This window comes from Squalius cephalus (genome assembly GCF_949319135.1).
Source record: "Squalius cephalus genome assembly, chromosome: 11".
Classification (NCBI taxonomy): Eukaryota; Metazoa; Chordata; class Actinopteri; order Cypriniformes; family Leuciscidae; genus Squalius; species Squalius cephalus.
Window position 1 is genome coordinate 28,301,072 of NC_137132.1, and position 26,579 is coordinate 28,327,650.

The following is a 26,579-nucleotide window of genomic DNA, read 5'->3' on the forward strand; positions in this document are numbered from 1 at the left end:
GCTACTTATGTCTCGATAAAAATTTATTTTTCCAAAATTTGAAACATTTATTAGGCTTAAAAGAATAACAACTTTTAATTTAAGTGAACTTAAAACAATCCTCACTTAAACCCATAATAAATGTCATATTTACCTGTACCTTACCTGTCTAACCGATGTGAATTATATAGAAATTGAATACGTTTATAAAACAGTCCGCACTGCATAAATTATAAATGAAAAATAGATTAATCCTTAAGCGTTGAGCAGTTAGTAATTTTCTCTGTTCCCATTGTTCTTTGGTTAACTTTACTAACAGAGAGAATTGCTGTCACTTTAATACCCGCCGCTGCTGACAGGATCTCATTCTCTACTCTTTACTTCCATTTATGATTGTATTTAACTCATTTGACTGTTCTTGTGAAGATACTCGACAAAACTGACATTTTGGTATAGACGTGTGTGTTGGTTCGTTCAAGCGCGAAAGAGAACTCGATGGCACGCTGTCGACTGCGATACTGGCGCGCGTCTTTCTGTGTGTGTGTGTGTGTGTTTCAGGAGGACATTCACTGACAGCGCGTTCTCTTTTATCTTCTCGCGCATTGATAGTTTAAAACATTTGCGTGAAGGAGAGCATGATCATATAACCCAAAGGATGACATAAAGAACGGACGCTGCGATAAATATTTAAACACGTTAAAGCTGGACAAAAATTAATCGCATGCGTTTACGTTGTCATACATTGCTGAAAGAAAATGCTGCGGTTTAAAGTGGACTCGTTTTCATGGTAGGCCTACACAGAATGTTTTTTTTTTTTTTTGTAAGCTACACAGAATATTTAATTAAATATTAAAATTAAATAAGTCTGAAGTTACCAAGCAGCAGTATGTTAACGTTAGCTCAGTTATCAACAGGTGTAGACAGAAAATATGATTATCCTGACCTGAGCTAATTTACTGAATCAACCAACTCACATCTCCTTTCTTTCTTTTCATCCATGATGACATTAAAGTCACCTGTTGTTGTTTCTGGCGTTTCATCGCTGTCTGTGCCGCAACCGCTACTTGCTCAGAGCATTCAGTGAGCTTTTACACAGGCTCGGTCCTGCTCCTCCGTGGCAATGACGGCGTGCGGTTAAACATCATAACAAACTAATTTGAGTGGGGGTGGGGGGGACAACGGGATTTTGGAAAGTGTCCACATAGGAAATTACGCCCGTGGGTAGGACATCATCCCCAAGCTTCATGAACTAGCGCTCCTTTCACGACAACGTATAAATCTCAATCACACTGTGTTGCCAGGCCCCGCCCTGCTAGCTGCTTCTGATAGGCTTGTAACGTTAGTAAGAGCTGCGTTCCTTTCATATGATTGGTAGGTGAAATCAATTGACTCAAAAATATTAAACCGCATGCAAGTTCCACATATTTAAAAAAAAATTCTTCCTCACGGCCGCACGCCGGAGATCCGGCACGGTGCCGGAATACTTTAAGCCCTGTGTTTATAAATAACTGAAAAAAGCACAAATGTCAAGGCATGTCAGAACATCTCAAGGACCCCAAAAACAGCTTGGTCCCCAGAGGGTTAAAGGAGAACTCCGGTCAATTTTAACATTGAGCTCATTTTATTGTACATTTGGAGTGCTGTCAATACAGAGAACAACGACAAAAATCGGTGTTGCCTACACCGAGTTATTCTATTTTTAAAATTTGCACCCTGTTGACTTCAATGGGGCAAGTACTAAACCTGCTTTTAGGCTCTTAACATCCTTGATGTGTCATTACAAGTGCACAGAAAATGTGAGTGATTCCTTCTGAGTGAACACGGGTGAATCTGACTGCAGTAGATGTAAAAGATATGTATAAAAATGATGTTATATAAGCCAGCGCAAATACCTGTTTACATCCTGTTTTTCGGGTGAAGTCCAAAGTAATCGATTGCCGAGTTCACGCGCATGATCATAGGTAACTAAACCTATGCGCGTGAACTCGGCAATTGACTACTTTGGACTTCAACCGAAAAACAGGATGTAAACAGGTATTTGCGCTGGCTTATATAACATCATTTTTATACATATCTTTTACATCTACTGCAGTCAGATTCACCCGTGTTCACTCAGAAGGAATCACTCACATTTTCTGTGCACTTGTAATGACACATCAAGGATGTTAAGAGCCTAAAAGCAGGTTTAGTACTTGCCCCATTGAAGTCAACAGGGTGCAAATTTTAAAAATAGAATAACTCGGTGTAGGCAACACCGATTTTTGTCGTTGTTCTCTGTATTGACAGCACTCCAAATGTACAAAAAAATGAGCTCAATGTTAAAATTGACCGGAGTTCTCCTTTAAAGGATGGCTTTTACAGTTTAGTAGCTTATAAAACTTAGTTCTGATTTTTTTTTTTTTACTTGTTTGCTGTACACCCTGTCACATAGCAACTTTTAGACAGTGTTCTGTTTTTTTTGTTATAAGTCAGAAATGACAAGGAGGCAGCTTCACACAGTACAAAGTCAGATTTGTATTGGTTTTCAGATTATGTGGCTCTGTCTCTATGTGGTTGTTTTTGTTTTGTTGGTGTGAGCACATGGCTTGCACCACCTGTCCTCCCTCATTACTTGCCTTGTTTGCTCCCATTATATTTAATAAATATTCTCCTTGTGTTTGCAGTCTTGTGCGAGTTCGTCGTCAAATGTACCCCTTGTGTCCTGCCCTGCCAGATCCTTTTTGCCTTGCCAAGTCTTGCCTTGTCCAGTTGCTGGTCTTGTTTTCCCCCCACAGGGTAGTTTTAGTGTGTTTTTGTTTTATTTTATTTTATAATTAATAAAAGCCCTTAACCTCTCACTTTATCCCTTCACCCCAACTATGACACCCTCCCCCTGTTTGTTTTTTTTGAGCAGTAGGATCATATAAAACATGTAATATAAAATTGGTAACACTATATAATAAGGTTTCATTATTAACATTAGTAAACTACATTAGTTCACATGAACTAATAATGAATTGCACTTCTACAGCATTATATTAATCTTTGTTAATGTTAATTTCAACTTTTACTAATATATTATTAAAATCAAGTTGTATTTGTTAACATTAGTTAATGCACTGTGAACTAACATGAACAAACAATGAACAGCTGTATTAACTAATGTTAACAAAGATGAACAAATACAGTAACAAATGTATTGCTCATTGTTAGTTCATGTTAGTTGTTAGTTCATGTTAGTTCATGTCACTAATGTTAACAAATTAAACCTTACTGTAAAGTGTTACCCTAAAATGAATATAAATTAAAAAGTATACAAGTATATAAAATTACAAAATAAACATTCATCAATTAGTACATTTTTACTTTTAATACTTAAGTCAAGTACTTTAAAAAATTAAGTACTTTTGTAATTGTACTCCAGTAAAATTGAAAAAGAGTACTTAATATTTTACTGGATAAATATTTTAATAAGAGTATCTGTACTTTTACTCAAGTACTTGATATGTATACTTCGTCCACCCACTGGTAATGAATAGTAATCTGACCAACTTTTTTACGGAGTGCCTATTTACACTAAATGCAAATAGCCCGCCCTGTTGGCAGAGGCTATTTACACTAACTCCGCCCACTGACATCTGGTTGGGCCAGACAAAATTACGTAAGATGCTGCAATGCGAACAGTAGCAGTAGAGTAGGTGTAATACGCGAGGCAGAAAGTTGATGCAAATCGACTCGTGGTCGAATCCGCCTTTTGCTGAACTCGCTCTACTCCCTTTTCCCATCGCATATCAGACTGAAACGCCATTTATTTTCAATAAAAATGAAGAAAATATCCTAAAAGTATTAATAAAGTGTCTAACATGGGTTTATCGGTTAGGGTTAAGGGTAGATGTACAGTATGAAGGGCTTTATTGTCCCAATAAGGCGGAATCTATTTAATAATATTAATTAATTTAATAATTTACACTCTTTATCATTATTGCATACAGTTTAATGTACAACAACACTCAGATGCAAATAGTATATGCCACTATTTTTTAAGTATAAATAGCATCTAACTACTATTTACACTTATTGCAAAGAAAATACTGCTATTTTAAATACTGTGTAAATATAATATATTGCTATTTGTACTTAGTGCAAATACTACTTAATGCACTTAATGCAAATAGCTGCTGCCTTTTTTATTTTTTTTATTCATCTTTGTTCAAAAGTTGTTGTGAACTAAATGTCGACCCAAATTTTGTTCAGAGGCTGTATCTCAGCCAAACTTTGATCAATCAATATGAAACTCAGTAGGCTTAAACACCATGATCTGAGGGTCCATGCCAAAGTTGGGCCATCTACGGGTCATGAGATATGAAAAATGGGTATTTTTTCTATATATATTTAATATATATAATATATATAACATTCCTTGGTTTATGCCGATGTCATTTTTCATTTTCCATCATTTTGTTTCTCTGCCATATTGAAGTAAATTAAAACGTTTTTTTTCACTACTCCTTCAAATCTTGTCCAATTTTGTCCAAAATAAGCTTGGATGATCTTTGGACCGAGGCGCACAGAAATGACAGAACAGATTTTTGATATTCACTACCATTGCTGAGAAATACCTCTCCAAATTTGACTTAACATGTTAGCTTAACATGCTAACCATATAATTCTAACCATTCAATGTGGCTCTTCAACTATCAAGCTACGTTAACAGTTAAAACATGCTAAGTAATGCTTTGGTCTGCTCATTCTTTCCTTGAAAGCTCTCCTCAGCAGCCTGGGGAATGTGCGTCAACTGAGTGGCAAAACTTGTTAAGCCACGAGCCCCGAACCTTTCAGGTCATGGGTTTCGAATCCTGTGTGTTTTGAGATTCACATTGTAGAGCCTTTTACTGTTCTTAATTTTTCTCTTGTGGCCTATACGTATAGTGAAAAAACGAGAAGAGAAGTATTTTGTGTTAAGTTGTTTTTTTAAATGGGGAGTAAGCTAATCTAATATCTTTTATTATCATCGCAGCCATCAGTTATGTGGTGATGCGCTATGAAATTATTGTGGGGCAAAGTAATTGTAGGTAGTATTTAATAATACTATTTAATAATAAAATTAGCATAATTAAAATTACAATAATAATCATTCAGATCATCGCAGGAGGAGTGACGCCAGGCTTCACACTGTTTTTGGAAATGAAAACCACATTTATTTCTCAAAATGTTTTGGTTATACACCAGCTTACAGTAGCGACTCAAATACTTTATGTAAAGTAGGATGTACTGTACGCAAATGAATCTCACCTGAGCTGTGAGATGTAGGGCAGACACCGGAGGAATCCCCTCACTTCACTCTCTTCATCTGTCCAGTCTATCAGCTCTACTGGTTTCTTCTCTGTTTGGAGTTTCAGCACTTCTAGGAGGATGGAGCTCTTTCTCTCTGAGAGCTTTATAGACCAAACTATTGATGACAATGGAATCAGATGCAGAAAAATCAGCAAAAAAAAAAAAAAAAAAGTTGATAACTATATTGATTTAAAAGTGTCACTCATGTCTCACCATTCACCGGTACTGGTGTTTCCTCACTAGGTTTGCTGGTGACGTCCTCATAAACAGCAGAGACTCTGACTCTATAACAGGTGCTGTGAGGAACAGTTAATGTACATTCACACTGAGGTCCTTGTGTTAGTACTGATGACCAGCCCTCCAGTCCTGCTTCTTTATACTCAACCATATACCGCAGCACTGGACAATCTTCATCAGCTTCAGCCCTCAACCAGGTGACTCTGAGAGTGTTTCTGTTCAGTTTATTCACTAAGGGTTTCCCAGGAGTTGCTGCAAGAGCTGTATGAAAGTTCATAATCTTGCTAAAGTTACTCATATAGCCCTTCTCAATAACCAAATACCTCAGCTGAAATCGTTTGCCTGATGTAAGTCCTGAAATAATGAAGGTTTCCTCAACAGATTTGGCATCAAAAAAGATCTGTTTCCAAGTGTTGTTGTTCATTCCATCATCACCCAGAGCTCTGTACTCCACCAAATACCTCTCAATGCTTCTGTTTTGTGTATTATTCATTTTTAGAGATATGCTACAGTGTTTTATGTGAGATATTTGGATAAGATTTGGCTTTGTCTGAAGTTTCATATTTCGGCTCATGATCGTTCCAGCATGGTAGAACTGCACGCAGTGTTCTGGAAAACCATCATCAGGTACAAATGCAGCAATGAACTTGGTTTGCTTTGTATCTTCATTTGTGTCTTTGGCAGCAATGAATACTTTTAAGTCAGAAAGTACTTTCTGACTTACACAAACATGCTTTAATGACTGCACTGAATCTTCTAGATTTATGCAATCAGACATGGTCAATGTGCACTCTTTCTTTAATTGAATGTGCTGCTTCAGAGCTGTGAGAAAATCTCCAGCCTCCATTGATGAAATAGTGAAGCAGAACACACTGATCATCCAAGGATCATTAATGACATGCTGAAGCTCCTCCTGTGATTTCACAATAGTAATGTTCACTGCTCTGCACTCATTTAAAACTGCCAGCTCAGTTTTCTTCTTTTCAAGCCAATGATGTGTGTTCTCTGGATTAAATGGAGACTGAACACAGTTACTGATGAGTTCTTGAAAACTCTTCTCTCCTTCACCTTCCTTGACATTTATGGATTTAATAATCTCAGCAGCTTTTCTCTGAAAATCTGTCATGTAGTCTTGTAGAAATTCTGAAAAGTTTTGAAATTGTTCTTCCAAAGCAGGAAACCAAGTAATCACAGTCAGATTATCATAGTCTGTTATCATGTCCTGACACACCCTGATCTGTTTTCTCAGATGTTCCAGAATGTTCTCAGCTCGATGCATCAAGTTTTCACTGACTCCACTCAGAGCAGCACACACTGAGCTCTTGTCCAGTTTCTTCAGAGGATACAGCCAGACCTTCAGAGGAACTGCTCTCTCACCTTTAGATCCAAGCAGTGTTGGCAGAGAACTGTAGATCTCCACAGCCTTATCAAAAGACACTGGACTCTTCCAATCGCCCACATCAATGTACAGACTGCAGTCATATAAAATGCTGTCTGCCTTTTCAGTTTCATTAAGACTTGAGAACACATCTCTTGCACTGAGGGTGGTGGTGAGCTTCTTGATAACATTTTCCATTTCTGTATTTTTCTCTGTGTTGATTCTCTTATTATCAAAAACAAAGAAAGCTTGAGCTCCATAGAACACAGCGATGATCACATGTGTTGCTGTGGTTGCATTAATCACTGAGGAAGGAGCTCCTTCCTGTAACAGTCTTTGGCTGATCATGTCTAGTCTGGTGGTGGTTTTATAGTGTAGTGTAAATCTGTCCTGATGTTGAGACTGAACTGGGTGATTCAGAAAGGCTGCAGCTCCATTTAGCTCCATCAGTCCACACAGAGCACTTACTCGTAACATAGGTGACATTTCAAATGCTTTGCATCTCTCCAGAAGGGAGTCATCTTCCAAAACCTTTAGATGTGTTTTCGGTAGGGGCCAAGATATTCTGTTACTTGTTACAGTATGGTTATCCCAAAGATTACCGTCTGTAAACACATTCACAGCACAATCTACTTCAATTTTACTTATTTGAAAAAATATTCAGTCTATCTACACATACAATATCAGTTCACATCACAGAAGCCTAAGAGGAGGGAGTATGGAATAGTTTAAAAAATATCATAAAGTCAAAGAACATAGCACTTTTATTTAGCAAATTTAATTAGTTGCATCTTTTACTAAAGGACAAAATAAAAAATAAAAAATAGCACTGCAAATTGTAGGATGGAAAAGGGAAAATAACATGAACATGTACTTACAACATTTGAGCTTTTAAAATGATATCTGTTTTAAAATAGTACTGTATTATAATATTATATATTATAATAAGCTAAAAGTCAGGGTAAATGAGTAGGATAGACCAACCTGAAATAAATGATTCATTCCGATGGTCATACAACATTCCAAGATCCAAAGGACGACCAATCGCCGTAATCTCAGTTACATCCATAGGCAAATCTGTGAGTATTTTTTTTGGGGGGGGGGGGGGGGGGTGGAGTGCACAGTATTACATTTAGATGACAGCTATTTTAGAAAAGCCCTTGAAAAACATTATTAAATAAGCAAACATACTGTATTTTGAACCATGATATATACAGAAAGATTACAGCACATCTCTTTGACTGGATTACAAGACACCATAGTAAAAATTACACCCTCTTTCCCAGTAATATTTCACAAACTATATACTTAAACTCATAATAATATATAAATGTAAAAACAAATAAAAGATACTGTACAAACTTTTAAAATATAGCATGTTTTCTGGAATTTCCAAATTGTGCGGCCATTCACTGATTTCCACATAAGAAGCAAATCATAATATTCAGTAAAAAATAATTAATCTGAGGTAATGTCATGAAGTCGAGCCAAGATTGTGATATCTGATAACAAATTTCATTTCAAATTATACTATTTATATTTACTCATTAGGAGATGCTTTTATCCAAAGTTACTTACAAATAGAAGCTATTTCTATTTATTACTTGAAAGGATGTCAAATATCAAGGTCGCTAAATCAAGTTACAGCTAAAATAATCCAATTGTGATACTTATGAGAACATTTGTAAATAAGCTTGTAAGAGGAGTGCCAGTCATACCATTAGAGGAAAATCCACTGTAGAAGCACTTAGTGGGATTACAATTTTCAGCCTTTTCATCACTTGAAATCTAAGCAAAAAAAAACAAAAAAGATATTTGAATATTGTCAGAAAAACTAGTAATATGTTTGTGTTTGTGCTGCAAATATCTCTTTGAGGTAACCACCACATTCAGAAAATGTTCTCAACGCTCTGATTTCTTCATTTACCTCTTTAATGACTCTGACTTGAAGCTCTTTGATCTCCTTGATGTCCTTACTGTCTTGTATTGTCATAACGTTAGTAGCCTAAACAAAGTAGCATCAGTAGTTTAAGCTAATTTACAAAACAAACTTAGCACATAAAGTTATAATAAAAATAAAATACACATTCAAAAGTCAATACAACTCCAAGGTCACCTGTGTAAACAAAAAAAATTAAACACTCTCACTAATCAATGAAGTGGTCTGCACTGCACAATAAATATATTATTCGCACTGCGTCTACACTATGTTGATTCGGACGGGACTAGTTTAACATGGAGAGGTGGGGTACAGTAATAATTACCAGTACAGTAATAATTACCAGAGCTTCTCAGTGATTTTAGTCCCGTCCGAATGTGCCATCTCAGTAATCATTATGGAAAATGTCAGTAAAGATTACGGCGACTTTTACCTCAGTAAAAAGGTCCGGAAAAATTACCTCAGGTAATATTAATCCCGTGCAAATAGACCCGTAAATATGTACGTAAATATTTAGTCATTTCCTGTTTAAAAGTAGTTTTCGGGTTTTCAAGTATGGAGATGCTTGAAAAAGCATTCAGTTGCGATCTAGACGCTGGGACAAGTCTGTGGCAAAATTCAAGTGTTTTCCACATTCAGATCAGAAAGAAGATCGAAAGCACTTGTTGGAGGCACGAAACATCTTTTAGCGTTAGGTAAGTGCCTATTACCAACACAATCCAATCTGAAGTTAATTAATACATCGTTCGACCGGACATAACGGTATAAATGTAGGTTATGTGTTTGCACACGTGATATCAGGAAGCAACATAATACGCACATGACGACAGGAGGGTGACGGCGATGCGCAAATCAAGTTACTCCTCCCACTTCTGCTAGTTTTACTGAGATATCTTATCCCGTGCAAATTGGCCATTAATATTACAGACGTCCTGTGGTAAAATTACATTACTCCATCTACCCTTTTAAAGTTAATCCCGTCCGAATAGGTCTTTAGATTGCAGAACACTGCATGAACAAACACAGTCATTCAGCTTGCATTAAAAAACTCTGGTGATTTGATTTCTCAGAGCCTGTGGACGTATCATGATGCTTCTTTTTGAGTATGAGGTGATGTTCCTTCAGCTGTTTTAATGTGCCACCATACCACCGTCAGGTTGCTTAAACCTCAATTATTAGGAATGCTTTGTCATTACTGATTGGCTTATGGACTCGGATTAGATATTGCTCTGATTGTTCATTGCATTCATGCACTCAACAACCACGTCTGTGACTGGTTACAATCTAAAATGTTCTCTTTCATAGGTTCACTCAACGCTGCGGATAGCGCAGTGGGATATTCTCTGAATGTGCCGATTGTCTGAAGCCCTATAGAATCCCGCCAATTCATTGGCTGATGGCGCTCGCGCAATCTGGCTCCGCCCCGACGCTCTTGCGTCACATCATCATGTATGCGCTCGAGCCATCATCTCCTCAGATTTCTCTGCCTTCACGAAGCGGTCACTTCACCCTTCGCTCTCGATTTTTCTAGCCTGAAAAACGGATTTCTTCTTCTTCTTGCACTTCAGCGACTGCATAAGTGGAACTCAATTCTCCTTCCAGTGAAGCTGCAATGGAGTATCGACGTTGCTCTCCGCCATGTGCTCGCTTCATTGCAAGCGACGACCCTCACAGTAAGTGCGTCAAGTGTTGTCAGTATGCGCGCGAGGCCGTTTTAGGATCGTCTAAATGTAAATTTTGTGACAATTTACTTCTCAAAACCCTCCGCTCTCGGCTCGCGGTTTTTGAGAGGGAATCATTTGTGTCCCCCCGTCACGCTCCCGAGGCCTCTCGAGGATCCGCGACCTGGGGTTCGGATGTAGAGCTCGAGGATGTGGAGTATGAGCAGACGGGCCCCGCTCTTTCTCTCCCTCCCTCTCCCGAGCACGTCGAGTTCACTCACGATTATTTATGCCCCAGCCCGGGAGCACGCGAGGCGGTTTCTTTCGGGCTGGAGGACGTAGTTTTTACCGCGGCGTCTGACTCCGAGGATTTCGGGCCTGCTTTTGCCGACGACGTTATCCCGCCTAGCGGCCAGGAAGCGCGGCCTACACAGAGCTCATGGACGTGCTTTCGCACGCTACAGAGAAGCTCGCCATCGACTGGCCTGACGAGCCCCGCGAGTCACAGTCGTCGAAACTCGACGAGAGATTTCTCAGTGGCCCTAATTATAATATGCCTGTATTTCAAGTTTATAAAATAATTTAAAATCCACATCAGTTTGTGCCCACGCACCACGACCTCCCAGAATCTATAACGTTACCTAGGTTACTTTCACTTTTAAAAATTCATAATAACCGCGCGCGCGATCTGCACTTGTCGAGATGAATGCATGGTGAGGAGTTGAAGAAAAGAATAGCTAGTGGAGATTGTAATGTTGTCGACAATAGTCATCAAAAATCAAGTCCAGTGGGAGAAATTTGGAGTTAGGCTATCTGAAGAAAATATTGTGAAAGGCTTTGCTGCATGCATTTTCGTGTTGGATATAGCCGCAAATGTGGAACTTCATCGCAGGAAGCACGCAGATAACTGTGGTAACAAAGCAGTTCTATCGAACAGTATTTTTCAAATTTGACACTGTTAAGTAGGCTAGCCTACGTGTGGTGTGCAGCGCGTGTTTGAACCCAAAATTGTCAGATGTACGGCTTTTCTCAAGTAGTGGAAGAGTTTTGTGCAGCATTTAGTGCAAATATGTTTTAATCAGGTAATACATATTATTGATCAGTGTGTTATACCCGAATAAATAATAATGAAAAAAAGTTCAAAAGTCGGACTGTAAGCGAATGAGACTTAGGCTACAGGAGAGCATGATTGCTATTCACACCCTTATTAAAATGGCTGTAATAATCTGTTACCACAATAGTACTTGATATGTTTAAAATGATTTAATTGGTATATGTCTGCTAGGTGTTAAATTAAAATTCAACATTAAAATTCGTCTAAACCTGTTATTCATTTTTTTCTATTTTTGATCTGAGCGCACAATCAGAAAATCGGAAAACGAGTCGTTATTCGTTTTTTCATTTTAGTTCAGGAAATAAATAATGGAAAAACAAGTCGTTTTTCATTTTTTTATTTTTAATTTAAAAAAACAAAAAAAACACGATTGAACGAATGGGCCAATTTGTAAACCGTTATTGTAAAATAAAAAAAGGCTGATTAAAAAAAAAAAAAAACGGACTTCCAAAATAATCCGGCGGGCCAGAAAATATTGCTGGCGGGCCAGTTTTGGCCCGCGGGCCGCCTATTGCCGACCCCTGCTCTATGCCTTCCCGCCCATCAAACTGATCCAGGCGGTTCTGGCCAGAGTGAGGGAGAGCGGAGTCCGCCTCCTTCTGGTAGCCCCGTTCTGGCCTTCTTAGCCATGGTTTTCGGAGCTAATTCCTCTGCTGGAATCCTTCCCCTGGATGATTCCAGTCAGAGAGGACCTGCTTTCCCAACTTCAGGGCAGGATATGGCATCCTTGCACAGACATGTGGAAACTGTCCTGTTGGCTCAGTGCCGGAATTCCTGCAGGAGAAGTTTACCTCCGGAGTGGCTGCCACCACTCTCAGAATTTACGTTGCAGCTATTGCGGCACATAGAGAATACGGACGAGATTCCCCTGGGTAAACTGAGGTTAGTTTCGGCCTTCATGCGTGGGGTTAGGCGCCTGAAACCGGTTCGCTCCCCTAGAGTTCCCTCGTGGGACCTTTCTGTCGTCCTAGAGGGTTTGACGGAGGCCCCCTTCGAGCCCTTGGAGTCAGCTCCGGAACGGATTCTGACTCTTAAGGTTTCTCTTTTGTTGGCTTTATCTTCTTTAAAGTGTATAGGGGACTTACAAGCTCTCTCTATTAGCGAGTCATGCTTGGACTTCGCTCCCGGCCTGGTCAAGGGTTTCCTTGAGGCCAAGGCCAGGGTATGTCCCCAAGGTTCTCTCCAAAGCGTTCCGCTCTCAGGTTGTTAACCTTAACGCCCTTTTTCTTCTGAGGAAGATAGGAAGCTTAACTTGCTCTGCCCAGTGCGTTCTTTGAAGTTATATTTAGACCGCTCAGGAGGTTGGAGAAAATCTAACCAGCTTCTGGTTTGCTTTGGTGCTGGCCGCCGCGGGCTTGCTGCATCAAAGCAGAGGATTTCTCACTGGGTCACGGAAGCTATCTCGATGGCTTACGAGGTGCGTGGTTTGCCTTCACCTCTTAGCATTAGAGCACATTCCACCAGCATCCTCTCAAGCTCTTTTTAGAGGAGCACTTTAGGAGGACATTTGTGTTGCGGCAGGCTGGTCCTCTCCGCACACTTTTGTAAGATTCTACAATTTGGATCTTGACATGACTCCGGGTTCCCAGGTTCTTTCTGTTTGAACCTTTCATGGTTATTGTTTTATTGGTGCCAGTCATGGCAGCGCTCATTGCTTGGCGAGTTTGGTATTCCGTCCCCACTGCGCTATCCGCAGCGTTGAGTGAACCTATGAAAGAGAACGTCTCTGGTTACTTGCGTAACCTATGTTCTCTGAATAGGGAAGGAGACGCTGCGTCAGCTGCCAAGCTCCTCGCGCTGCTGACAGTTTTTCTTTTCGGCAGAGAAATCTGAGGAGATGATGGCGCGTAATCACAATTATTTTTAATTTAAATATGCAGCCCCTGTAACTATTTATTCTGCCATAAATTTCTATGTAATTTTACAATCACCTCCACCAGGTTGTGCCTCTGCAGTGCTGGTACTGTGTAGTGTTGTCTGATGTGGGTCTCACAGTAAGACACAGTGCAGGTCAAACAGGATTTAACAGCTTTGAGCTTCTTCTCAGTGCAGATATCACAGGGCACATCTTCAGGTCCAGCGTAACAGTGAGCAGGAAGAGCAGGACTAAATCCTGTCTTCTGGAGTTCCTCAATCAGTTTAGACAAAGCAACATTTACACTCAACACTGGACGACCTCTGAACCTCTTTCTGCACTGAGGACAAGCATAACCTCCAGCTTGAGTTGGTTTGCTCCAGTAGATCTCAATGCAGTGTTTGCAGTAACTGTGTCCACAGGGGATGGAAACTGGATCCTTAAAGACCTCTGTGCACACTGGGCACTTGTAGTGATCCTCTGTCAGCAGAGTGGCTGAAAGTGTGCTGTGGGAATAATCTTTGGTTATTACTTTCAACTGTAATGCAAAGATTGTAAACACAGTATAAAATTTAAAAGTAAAAAAAAAAAAAAAAGTAAAAAAAAGAAGATATCGGTGTGCCTAAACCTTCAGTGTATAGTGCCTACAATTTGATATTACAAAATGAGACACTTAAAACAACATTGTAAATGCACAAGAGATATGCTATGAAAACAAGCACAGAAAGCTGACATTAATCCCCTGACAATGTAAGTTCTCATACTTCTCTTCCATGTAACTTTGCGCTCCACTGTTGAATGCTATGGGTCTATCCATTGACTGTTCACTCTTTACAGACAGGAGTGAGGGTGCTGGAGATGCTGCTTCATCTGGTCTCAGACTGTAAGAGTTAAAGCATAGTTGTTTGATTTGTTATTAGGACTTCTAATCTACACACAAGCTCATAGTGTTGTCATAAGTACAGTACTTCAGTACAAAGTTGATACTGAAAATGTAAAAAATTTAACGATGGCGGTCTTTCTGCAGTACCGATTACAATTCAACACATACAATTACAATTCTTATACAGATTCAGATACAATTCTTTAAATTGACAGTTTCAGTGATTAAAAAAGGAATGCTCTTTGCTCACGTTTTTGCTTATATCACTCTCATTTTGAATAAGTTTTATTTTTCATGTTGCTAAGAGGATATGTGTTCAGCAAAATTTCAGGAGTGACAAACAAATGTAATTATTAATCTGTTAAATAATCATTTTGTGAGTTTCTATTTTTAAATCGTTAAATAAAACAGTTAAATCGTTAAAGAGTGTGTTAATCTTTTTTTCAAAATGACAAATGGTAGAGAATCATGACTTTTTGTGGTATTGGTAGCGAAGTACTGAATTTTTATATTGCAGCCACACTTCTTTGAATAGACAATCACATGCATATCTGATCAAAGAATGCCAATTCTCATACCGTTTAACACTGTAAGGCTGAGTTCTGTCTTTGAATGCAATCGGTCGACCCATTGATTGGTTGCTTTTTAAAGAGAAGTATGAAGTTACAGGAGATGCTGCCTCATCTGGTCTTAGACTGTCAGGATGAGACAGAAAATTCAACTTTAACAATGTAAAAGAGACATGTTTAATTTTTTTTTTTCATGCAACAAGCACACCATTTAAAACAAAGTAAATTACCCATAGGAACTAGCGGTTTCGTTGCTGAACACAATTGGCCGATCCATTGACTGATCACTTTTCATAGAAAGGTGTGAGAGTGCTGGAGATGCTGCTTCATCTGGTCTCAGACTGTGAGAGTATAAATGAGGTTATAAACAACTATCTCAATGACATACAAAACACATAAAATTACCAGTCATGCTCAGAATTTTTTGAGAGAAAACATGATTAAAATATATTTCAGGCCTGGACTGGTCTGGCTACTTGTTTTCGTCCACTGCTCTGCTCACTTTTATTCATTCATTTACTTATAATTTGACATTATTTCCTGCACGAGGCACCCAAATGATTTCCAAATTCGATAATCCATCTAAATAAATCGGATACTCTTGACTGCGGTGTCGGTTTGTTTGCAATTTAAGACCTTTTGAAACATGCATTTTAATGCTAATAAAGTTTTTACATTAACAAATTTAAGACATTTTGGTCTGGATTCACAGACGGGGTTTAGATTAAGCTAGGATTAGCTCTTAGTTTAATTAGGACAATTAAGTAGCTTTTATAAATGTGCCTTGTAATAAAACATTACTTATGTGCATCTTGAGACAAAACAATGGCACTGACATATTGTGCTCTTCGGTCTGTTTTAGAAATTTTCACAGCTTCATCGGAATGGTACGAAACTTGGTAACTTTTATGGCATTTGTAATGTGAACACACACAAAAATTGAGGGCATGATTCGAGCAGGCTAAGTGGTCTTAAAAAAAATAGTCACACTTTTGCTCTTTACCATAGGAAATGAATGGGAAATCGCCAAAAACACAAAAATTTAAAGATAATTCAATCTAAAAAATCAGCAACGATGCAGAAAAAAAGTGCTCAGCAATGAAGGGCTGAAACTCTAAAACATCAAGAGTGCAAAACAGACACATCCACTCACACACTTATATACACACACACCAATGAACTGGATTACTCAATGGTGTACCGCTAATCTTAGCATTAAACCCAGCTCACTAGTTACCCCCACTGGAGTGTACAGAGCTGAAGTGAAGAAACCACTTGACCTGCCTCTATCCCTACTACAGTACACGGATCTATTCAGAATTAGCCTAATAAACAAAGTAAAATACACATGAGTCAGACAAATCAAAAAGTTATCCTGAAAATGAGTGGAAACAACGTGAATGTGCTGAAATGTGACCGGTGTGTCAAGAGCATACGCGGTTTGTTTGCGCATCAATAATGGACTCACGCGTGCTTACTGTACGGATTGCAATCCTCATCCATCAAAACTTTACTAGCGAGACGCTGGTTTACTTAATCCAGCCGAGAAGCGTAGTTTGCGTATCATCTGGCCATGCAGAGGTAGGATTTGACTTTCCGGAATTAATATTTTACTGAAAATGCAACGCAAGTCTCTATTCTCTCTGCCATCTCTGATATAGGCCTAATTATTGAATTTGCTTAACTGGATCATTGGACTGAAAACTTTCCCGGAGATTAGCGGCTTAAAATTATCTGATGGCAGACGAGAGAAGTGAAATCGTGTTAAGGGGTTAGAATAGAAATTTTAATGACACAATTTCACGTGCTTTAACAGTAATTTATTTGCATAGCGCCGCTGTCACAGGGCAAGTTGTATAAACATACATGAAGATGAAGGCAATAAGGTAGTATTTAATAAATCCAACGGGTAATCCAAACAGGAACAGAGGAACATACAAGACTTCCACTTTAGACCACACCGGACACTGAACCGAACATGTATACAGGTGATAATGATGGTGATTGATGAGTGCACAGCTAAACAAAATTAGTGTCTGTGACAACAAATGAATGACAGACGATGACAAAACGCAACAAGTCTAAACTAATGTGACTGTGACAGAACACCCCCTCCCGATAGGTGCAACCTTGGGAGGAGGAGACGAAGAGGATGAGGGGATGTCGAATGGGTTGGTTAAGGGGACTGGCAAAGGCACAAACAGGCAGTAGGAGGTTCTGGAGGTGGAGGGACGACCGGGAGGAGGATGAACAACAAATTCCAGGGTGATGATGAAGGTGGAGTGAGCCAAGGGATTACCTTGAGCAGGGAATGATGCCTCTTCATCCAGGCCACAGACAGAGGATTGCCCCATGGCAGCGTTGATGGAGAGAGGAGCCATAAAGGAATGCAGGTGATGGCCGCCAATGGGGAGTCCAACGCGCAGCAGAAGAGCAGAGATGGTGAAGATCTTGGAGGAGAATGAGGTGGAGATCCGGGAGGTCTGAGGGCGAGTTGGAATGACCGAGGGCAGAGGCGGAGCCTGAGGTAGGGTGGAGCGAGCAGCAGCTGAAGGGGTGGAGGATCAGAGAGCAGCGAATGGTCTGCAGCACAGGTGAAGCAATGTCTGACACAGGAGGAGCCGAAGTGCTGAGGTGGTGGGAGAGGGGGGCTGGGCGGGGTCAGCAAGACAGACAGAAGACAGACTAGTTTGGGTGATAGTCCCAGGACTATAATAATGTCCTCTCCAAACTCAAAATAATCCAGTGTCTTAGCCAAACACTCACTCCCAGTAGCAGGGGGGTGGACGGGGCTCACTTCCGAACCCTCAAAAGTCCACCTGCACTACCTCGGCGATAGATGGTTAGACAGGCTCACACACCTGGTCAGGTGTGGCTGCTCAGGCTCTGTGGCGGTGTGAACCTCGGTCGCTCTTGTGGGCGCGGGCTCGCACGTCGTGGCAGTCACCCTTGCATTGGGCTCAGGCTGATGGTCCTCGTCGTCTGGGTGGTTCTGGCTCGATGAACCTCCCCGGATAACTGTGCATGTATGGTGGCATTGAGACACGCAGGAACGCGCACAGGCAGTCGTCCGGGAAGGTGATCTGATGGGCGCGATCCAAAAACTCCTCTCTTCTCCCTGCTCAAGGCACAAAAGTTTTACAGCTGAAAAGTCCGTGGTGCAAGAAGGGGTGATAATGGAACAAAAACACTGAACACGGAAACAGAAAAGAAAATCTTACAAACACGTTTCTATTCACACCAGACACTGAACTGAAACAGAACCGAACATACAGGTGATAATGATGGTGATTGATGAGTGCACAGCTGAAAATAATTAGTGTCCGTAACAACAAATGAATGACTTTGGCAGATGATGACGAAACACAACAAGTCCTAACTAGCCTGATTGTGACACTCACGTTGAGTGCGCAAGACCCCAATTCACATGGCGGTGCGCTCCGCTTCCGAAGGTGCATGACTTCGAGGCAATTCTGGTCAAGAGCAAGTACATCTGTACCGGCATTTTATCAGCACCCAGTTTGCGCTTTACTATATTAATTGCTTACATTTACTAAATGAGCCTACAAAAGCAGAAATAGCCTAAGCCTTTTCATGAAAATAAAGGTCCCTGTTTAATAAAAATGTTTATGAAATTAAATGAAAATGTTTAATTAAATTAGAACATATTTAAAGGTGTACTATGTAATATTTACCAATTGGTAAGCCATTACTGCATCTGCCATTTAAAGCTCCAGTTCCTATAGCAACATTCAAGTGTTCTGAGATGGTAAATGGACTGCATTTATATAGCGCTTTCACAGACCTATGGCCACCAAAGCGCTTTACATATAGCCTCACATTCACTCACTCATTCATACACCGACGGCGGTGTCAGCCATGCAAGGCGTCATCCAGCTCGTTGGGAGCAGCTGGTTAGGTGATTGAACCACCAACCTTCCGGTTTGTAGACAACCTACATGAACCACTGAGCCACTGCCGCCCCAAATGTGCGCCCAGATGTGCGCTTCAGATTGTACATGTGCATTGTTGGAGCACGTTAAATCCACTTTTTTTAAAGGATATTTAAGGATAGGAAACAACATTTATCGGTCAGTTCATTTCAGATTGTTATTGCTAATTTGAAATATTTGATTTAAAGGTGCATTGTGTACTATTTAGGAGGATCTGTTGACAGAAATGCAATATCATATACATAACTATGTTTTCAGTGGTGTATAAAGACCTTACATAATGAACCTTTTATTACCTTAGAATGAGCCATTTCTGTCTACACACACCGTGGGTCCCCTTACACTGAATTCTGTCAGGACCACTATCGTCAAATACGATATGCATACAGTTTGGATTGGTGGTATGGTACCGTTCTGGGCGAGAAAACCCTGCACATCCATGCAGCCTAGCATGGATAAGAGCAGGGAGAGCAGCAATAACCCCCCTTGGGGGTAAACAGAACAGAACCAACATGAATGTATGCAGATCATTAATTCAAGATTTTTAAAGTACAACATGATTCGAGAATGTATTCTGATTCAAGGGGAATCAGAATGCCAAATCCTGACTGATGAGAGGAGGAGCTGGAGATGGAGGAGGGTAATTAGCTCCTGAGAAGCGCAATAGCTGCTGGTAATACTGAAGGAGCTTATATATGTATACAGTGATAGACGTCGTATTCCTATAGGTAGACGTGGATCAGCTGAGAGTCAGCTGATGTGAGCTCGACTAACGTGACCTGCCAGAACTGACACTACGCTTGATATGCGCCGACATGTTTCTACAGTAGCCCTAAACGGACAAACGCATTTCGTCACGATGTTGTTCCTCGGGCAAAGAAGCTAGCTAAAGTCAGGGAATAAAACACTGACACAATGATGAACAAGTAACAATAATATTTGCAGTAACATATCGTTTTACTGAATAATTAAGTAGGGCTGGGTATTGACACAAATTTCACAATTCGATTCGATTTCGATTCACAAGCTTGCGATTCGAATCGATTACGATTCGATTCAATTCAATATTGATTATTTTGGATATCAGGTACAATACATTGCAAATTTTCTCAAGGAAAACAAATCTCTTAACTATTATTGTAAACTATGGGAGTCAGTTGTAGCCTATAGGCTTAATTAGCCTAGTATAATATTGAAGGTAAAAATGAACTGATTTGTATACAAACACTTAAAATACACTTTTATTCATTTGTATAATAATAAAGTTATATGAAATTATATAAAAATAATTTTATATATATATTTTATATTTAAATGGTGGCTCCAGATTTATTCAAACACACATTAAATATTGAAGAACATTAAAAATTATAATGAATATGTAATATGGTGCATATATTTAACAAAATGCTCCTCTCTAGAGTTAATTTTTCTAGCTGAATAAGTTTATGGTCACTGGATATGTTTTTTCTGAGGTAAATGTGACGTTACATGACATTGTTTACTAACGTCTTTCCACGGTTGAAACACTGATTGAGCGATTCCATGTGACATGATACGGACTTCGATAAGTCGTACTTTATCTCTTAACACACTTTCAGATGCTCATTCATGTTTATTTTGTGCTGTAAATGGTACTATTAAGGCGGAAGAGAAGGTCACGTGCGCTCCGCGCTGCTGCTTCTCTTAAGCTGAGCTGCGCCAGAGCGATCTCATGCCACAGCGCCAAAACGGTAATTATGTTTTCGAATTTCGTAAGAAAATGGACGTAATTTGAAATCTGAGACTTTGTTTCATATCAATAATAACAAAGCACAAAGATTATTGCGATTTATTGGATGGGATGCGCGCATCAATATTCCATTCATTCATCAACTGAAAACAGGATGGCTAATCGATTCTTGGGATTTAAGAATCGATATCGTTTCGTAAAAATGAGAATCGATTAAAATCGATTAATCGATATTTTTTACCCAGCCCTATAATTAAGTAAACCTATTTTCTTAATTTATCTTTGAAAAGAAACCTCATTGCTTAACTGTCTACTCTCTGCTGTCTCAGACGACGAAATCACTTCCTGTCGGCCACCATAACTTCTGTTGGTTGCAATTCGCAACCTCAACACTAGATGCCGCTAACAATTACACAGTGCACCTTTAAAAGATTGTTGTTTAAAGGTGCATTGCGCAAGTCTCTGAGTTTTTGCAGAACTATGCCCCCTCTGGCGACAAGCGAAACTGCAACCAGAGGTGTGCACGCTCATGACGTCACGCCCAGTCTCAAATTCTGACCCGAATCCCTCTTATTTATTTTACTGTACAGGATTATAGAGGCAATCGCAGTGATCAGAGAAGGGCTCATTCAGCCCATCAGGCAATTGTTTAAGCATGTATGGGTTAGAAAAATGGGTATTTTTAACATGAAATGTTGCGCAATGCACCTTTAATTTAGTTTTAGGCCTATACATATCTTCTCATATCCATATATTTTGTTCTAATGTCACAAGTAATAATCTCAAGGTTTAATGGGTTTTACACTATTCTTTGGTTCTTTTGTGTGGGTTAAGTAAAGTGTAATAAAAACAAACAACGGCTGCATCCAAAAGCTTAAAGCGGTCATGAACTGAGAAATCAAATTTTCCTTGAACTTTTGACATATAAGAGGTCATCATAAAACTTCCTTGTTGGTCCAAAAACAGCTTTTATTGTTACCAAGCCCAGCGAACGACTTGTTCTTGAATGTGCCTATGACGTAATAGCCTCTGCAGAAGATAATCAACGCCTACTTCACCATTGCAACTTTGGCCCCGCCAACTGGCGTGTTGAGATTATGAGAGAAGAGCAATACAGGATCGACTACAGATAACATTTCCTTTCAATTGGATCTTAATGCTAGGAATGTGGTTATTTTATTTATTTTCAACAATGTGAATGTCTCAGATGAGCATTATTTATTTCTATGCGTTATATTTCACTGTGGATTCTTTGGTAAATCAGTCACAATCTTGGCGCAGGCTTTGCAAACAGACTTTTACGATATGCACTGTAAAAATTAAAGGTGCCTCAAATATCATGTCGGATACTCAAGGAACTTCATAATGTAATTTAAGTGCCTCAAAGCTCTTTCTCCTATAGTAGGCAGGGCTGGAAATGGGGGGGGGGGGGGGGGGGTAACACAAGGGGGACGGAGTCCAGGGAGTGAATTCCAAGGGGGGGCGGCATTCCAGTTCATATTGTTTAAAAAAAAATTATGGAAATGAAGTGATTTCTATATGTTATTCTCTCAAACGACTACAAAAGCTATACGAGTTCAGCACAAAAACATAGCGCAATTAAATTGCATAATTAATCATTAAAAGATCGCAATCTGGTTCCAAACATCCACACGATCTTACTCAGTGCTTGAAGTGGACCGGTACGCACCACAGTACCGTCACTTCTATATTTGAAGCTGTATACCCTCACTTTCTTGCGTGCCGGCACTTCTCGCATGTTGCCGGTACTCTGACCAAAACATAAAATCAGGCTATTAATTAATTGTATACATCGTGCAATCGGAGCCTTTATAAGCATGAGTTGGTGCGCGAATCACCGTTGGCGCATTCACCGGTGCGCTCAAAAAGTGTGATACGTTTGCGCGAGCTGTTGATAAAATGTAGCCTACAACCCATTTGAATTCTATTGAGAATGTAGTAAAAGTCTGTGGAGAATATTTAAGAAAAACAATGTTTTATCCAAGAAGGTTTATCCAAATTATTTAGCATTTTAGAATGCACATCAGCTTCCCTTCCCTTAAAACTGGATTCAGTTTTAATTTTTCAAATTAAATGTTTAATAATTGTTGATAAACTGAAAGGATGCCATCCAAAATATTCCTCAGTTTTCTTTAACCCGAGGACACATGTATTTAAAAGGTTTGTGTGACCGGTTCAATTTTATATGCATCACATATGCAGATTCCTAGACAATGTATCTTTAATTTGGCAAAAATCAAAGCAGAGATTCTGTTGAATAAACGTGTTTGTGCCACACACAATTAATAAATGTTGTTCATTGACCTTTCACATGTCTGTCTTGATAATTAAGAAAATATTGTTTGGAGGAAACATGGAATTGGCCAGTTTAATGCTATTATAGATTAATCAATAAAATACAATATGGGATCCTTTAAGCACTTTGTATTCAGTTCAGAGGTTCTGGAGTCACCTTTTAATTACCATGACACCTCGAAGTGCTTTGGGGGAAATTAAAGGAACTTGAATGCTATAAAAGGGTTATTGTAAGATCTTTTAACATTTAAGTGGTTCCTGGAAGATATCTTATGTTAAAGCCAGCACCTGGAGGAACCCAATGGTTCTGTGAGGCCAGAATAAGATTATTATTATCCTATTATTATTATACTTAAGTTTGATTCAGTATACATGCTTACATTTATTTAGTATGGGCCCATTTTATTGGATTCTTATTGAAATGACTGGAATTCACCAGTGAAAATTCACAGAACAACAGATAATTTTACTGCACCTTAACTCTGTTGAAATGGAAAATGTTTTCTGCTTGTTGTGACATAAGGAATACTGTTTCCGGGTCGAAGCCTCTACTTCTACTTCCTTATCTTGTTTCTAGTGAGAATACTCAACAACCATTTATGAGCACTGTTGATTCAAGTCACACATTTAAGCTTTTCAAAAGCCGTAGCGTACATTACAGTCTCCAGTCTCACGGCATCCCAGACTTCAACATTTTATGATTCAAAATAGCTGAATAACTAACCATCTGAGATTTCGGTAAAGAGATATACAAAAAGAAATACATAATTTTCAGGAATATTACAGCACAATGAGTGTATATTAGCACCGTTTGTTTTTTGGCATCTGATAGAGCTTTTGGACTTTTTTAAAATTATACATGGTTGATTATTCATGATGCTTATGTATTATACAATTTTTTGTGTATTCATTGATATTAATCTATCACTAGCTTTTTTCCCAAGTGCATGGAAGTGTATGTATTAAAATGGATCTAAAATATGTAATAAACAATTCTCATTTTGTATTTGGTTCAGTTTGTTTATTATAATAAAACTCAATGATAACCATAGTAACAAGTTATAAACATGAAATTTGGTTCATGGAGGCACCCAAAGTGGTTCCACACAATGCCTAATATAAGAGTTCCCCAGGAAACCTGTGTGGTTCCTCAGAGAACCGCAAAAAGGGTGCCTATAGATCCTTTGCATTAAAGGGTGCCTATAGATCCTTTGCAAACACGTGCCCACGCCATGCTGGACGGCAAATCACTGGACGCACAGGCTAAACAGTAGTAGACGACCGGGAAATTTGATTAGTTTTAAACAGTTTAAAATAGATACTGTAACAACTACGAGAATGAACCAAACACAATTGAAGCTTTTAGGTGATTTTGTTCATACATAATCCCACAAAGAGTCTTCACAAACCCAGAGCTATAAATCACCCAGGCTCCAGAGAGTCTGCAACCAAAGACTTTTATTGGTTAACTTTAAGGAAGAACGTTGTCAACGTGTGATAGTTTTGCAAGACGGATCGGTTCAGAAGATGGTACTGCTCAGGGCCCTAACAAGAGGTCACATGACCCCTGCGACTAACAGACCCCGTCTTTCTTAAGGACCAAGGAGATGAACAAAACAGACGTCAGCAGGAACTATACATGACCTCAGATTGGAATTTCTTAAACGCCATAAACTTTACACACCAACACACTTTACATATCAAAATGCATAAAACTCATCCCAGAACAATTCTTGACTGACCTATAATCAGACTATCGTACATAATTCTTTGTTGTCTACAACCTAGTATATGTGTATATGTGTCTACACTTGGTTATATCCCATGTAAGTCATTTAATGGTTATAACTGTTAGATGTTTGAATGAAAGTGTGTTGTGTTTCATATCAGTATGATCGTATGCTCGTGATTCAAAAGATGGCTGAATCTGTGTAAAATGTTTCGTATTCTTATAATAGTAATGATGTCTAAACTGTGGCCTCTGTACTCTCTGCTAGAGCTAGGAAAGCAAGGAGATCCCAGATAATGCATGATTTACGATGAGACAAACAAAGCCAGTGTCTAATTGGTCCGATCTCTTCAGGAGGGGGGACAAACTTTGAGTTTAAAATCTTAGACACGAAACAAAGCTCTCTCTCTCTCTCTGTGCTGCTCTATCTCTGTGCTCTCGCTCTCTGGGTTCACCCTCAAGAAACGCTCTGCTATCACTCTCAAGAGAGATGGGCAGAAAAAGATGAAGATCTGAAACTCAGATCATGTAACTGAGGAGCAGACCAACCCAAATTAAGATCAGATGGGTTAGATTCATTTTCAGTCATCTAACTACTCTCCGTATCTCATTTTATTTCTTTATTTGTGATATTTTCCTTTTCCGATTGAAAGTCTCGGTTTTAAGTTAAGTTTTGCTGCAAAGTTTCGGTCCCGATTCGACGGCAAAACCAGCTTCAGACAAAGACTTTCATCCATCCGCCAGCAGCTCCAGCACACCACGTGACTGGCCGCCGCAGACCCAGGCACAAAGAGACCAGCCAACGAACCCGGGGAAACCCCCTTTTACGCAACGAAGGGAATTCCCAAAAAGGAACGCAAAGACAAGCAAGTACCTCCAGACTAAAAGCTGAACTGGTGTATTGATATAAATTTAATAACCTGCTTAAAATGATAGAAGGGTTAAATTAATGTTTGATGGTTCGTTCAGGACATGTCTAAGTGCATATATAAACTTGGGATTTCATCATCTCACTCTTAAACTCACTCTTAAAACTTAATCTTTCCTTACTCTTTCTTTCTTTCTGCAACTCGTATGAATGTGTGTGCGTGTGTTTGTGTTAGATATTAGCTTTATGTGTTAGTATATAATCAATAAAGTATTGTTTGTATTTAAAAATTAGATTACTTGTGTTATCTGCTTACGAATTTATTGTCTTGAACTTCGATCTAAGTTACCTTGCTAACTATAGTGTTTCACTATAGTTCGGATATTTATATCCATTGCAGAGTTGATAGTTACAGCCAGTTCAAATGAACCGCGAACGAGTCATTTGCTCGGTTGTAATAAGTGTAACAACAATGAGAAGGAACCAACCACCGACTCATCTTCTTTTTGAATATTAATTCAAGATTTGGTCAGAACTTTGTATCCTCATCAATCTTGTCATCAGCCAGTGCCAACCAGTCTGACTATGTAAAACTGACCCCCAGCACAAACGAAATAACTGGTCAATACTATCTTTGTTGCCGAAATTACTGATTGGTTAAGAGAAAGACAGAGACCAAGGTCTCACACAAGAGTCCTCACAAACCAGAGCCATAAATCACCCAGTCTCCAGAAAGTCTGCTTACCAAAGACTTTTATTGGTTAACTTAAGGAAGAACTGGTCAACGTTTGATAGTTTTGCAAGACGAATCGGTTTAGAGATGATTACTGCTCAGGGCCCTAACAAGAGGTCACATGACCCCTGTGGCTAACAGACCCCATCTTGGTCCCATGAGAGAGACAAACAGATTTCAGCAGGAAATACCCATGACCTCAGGGTGTTTCCAAGCCCATACACTTTACACACCAAAAGACTTTTACATATCAAAATCCATAAAACTCATTCAAGAACAATTTTCAATGGACTTATAAACATCAGACATCATTCTATGCG

General features: G+C 39.3%; 1 protein-coding gene across 1 annotated transcript in view; it reads right to left on the minus strand.

Moving 5' to 3' along the window:
- LOC307166773 (uncharacterized protein) overlaps positions 1–26,579 on the minus strand; it is a 419,028-nt gene that overhangs the window by 361,395 nt on the left and 31,054 nt on the right. Inside the window, exons 6-7 of the mRNA XM_079885410.1 lie at positions 15,159–15,269; positions 14,938–15,054 (exon numbers count right to left, since the gene is read on the minus strand). Coding sequence (XP_079741536.1) covers positions 14,938–15,054; positions 15,159–15,269 — 228 coding nt within the window. The remainder of the gene's footprint in view (positions 1–14,937; positions 15,055–15,158; positions 15,270–26,579) is intronic.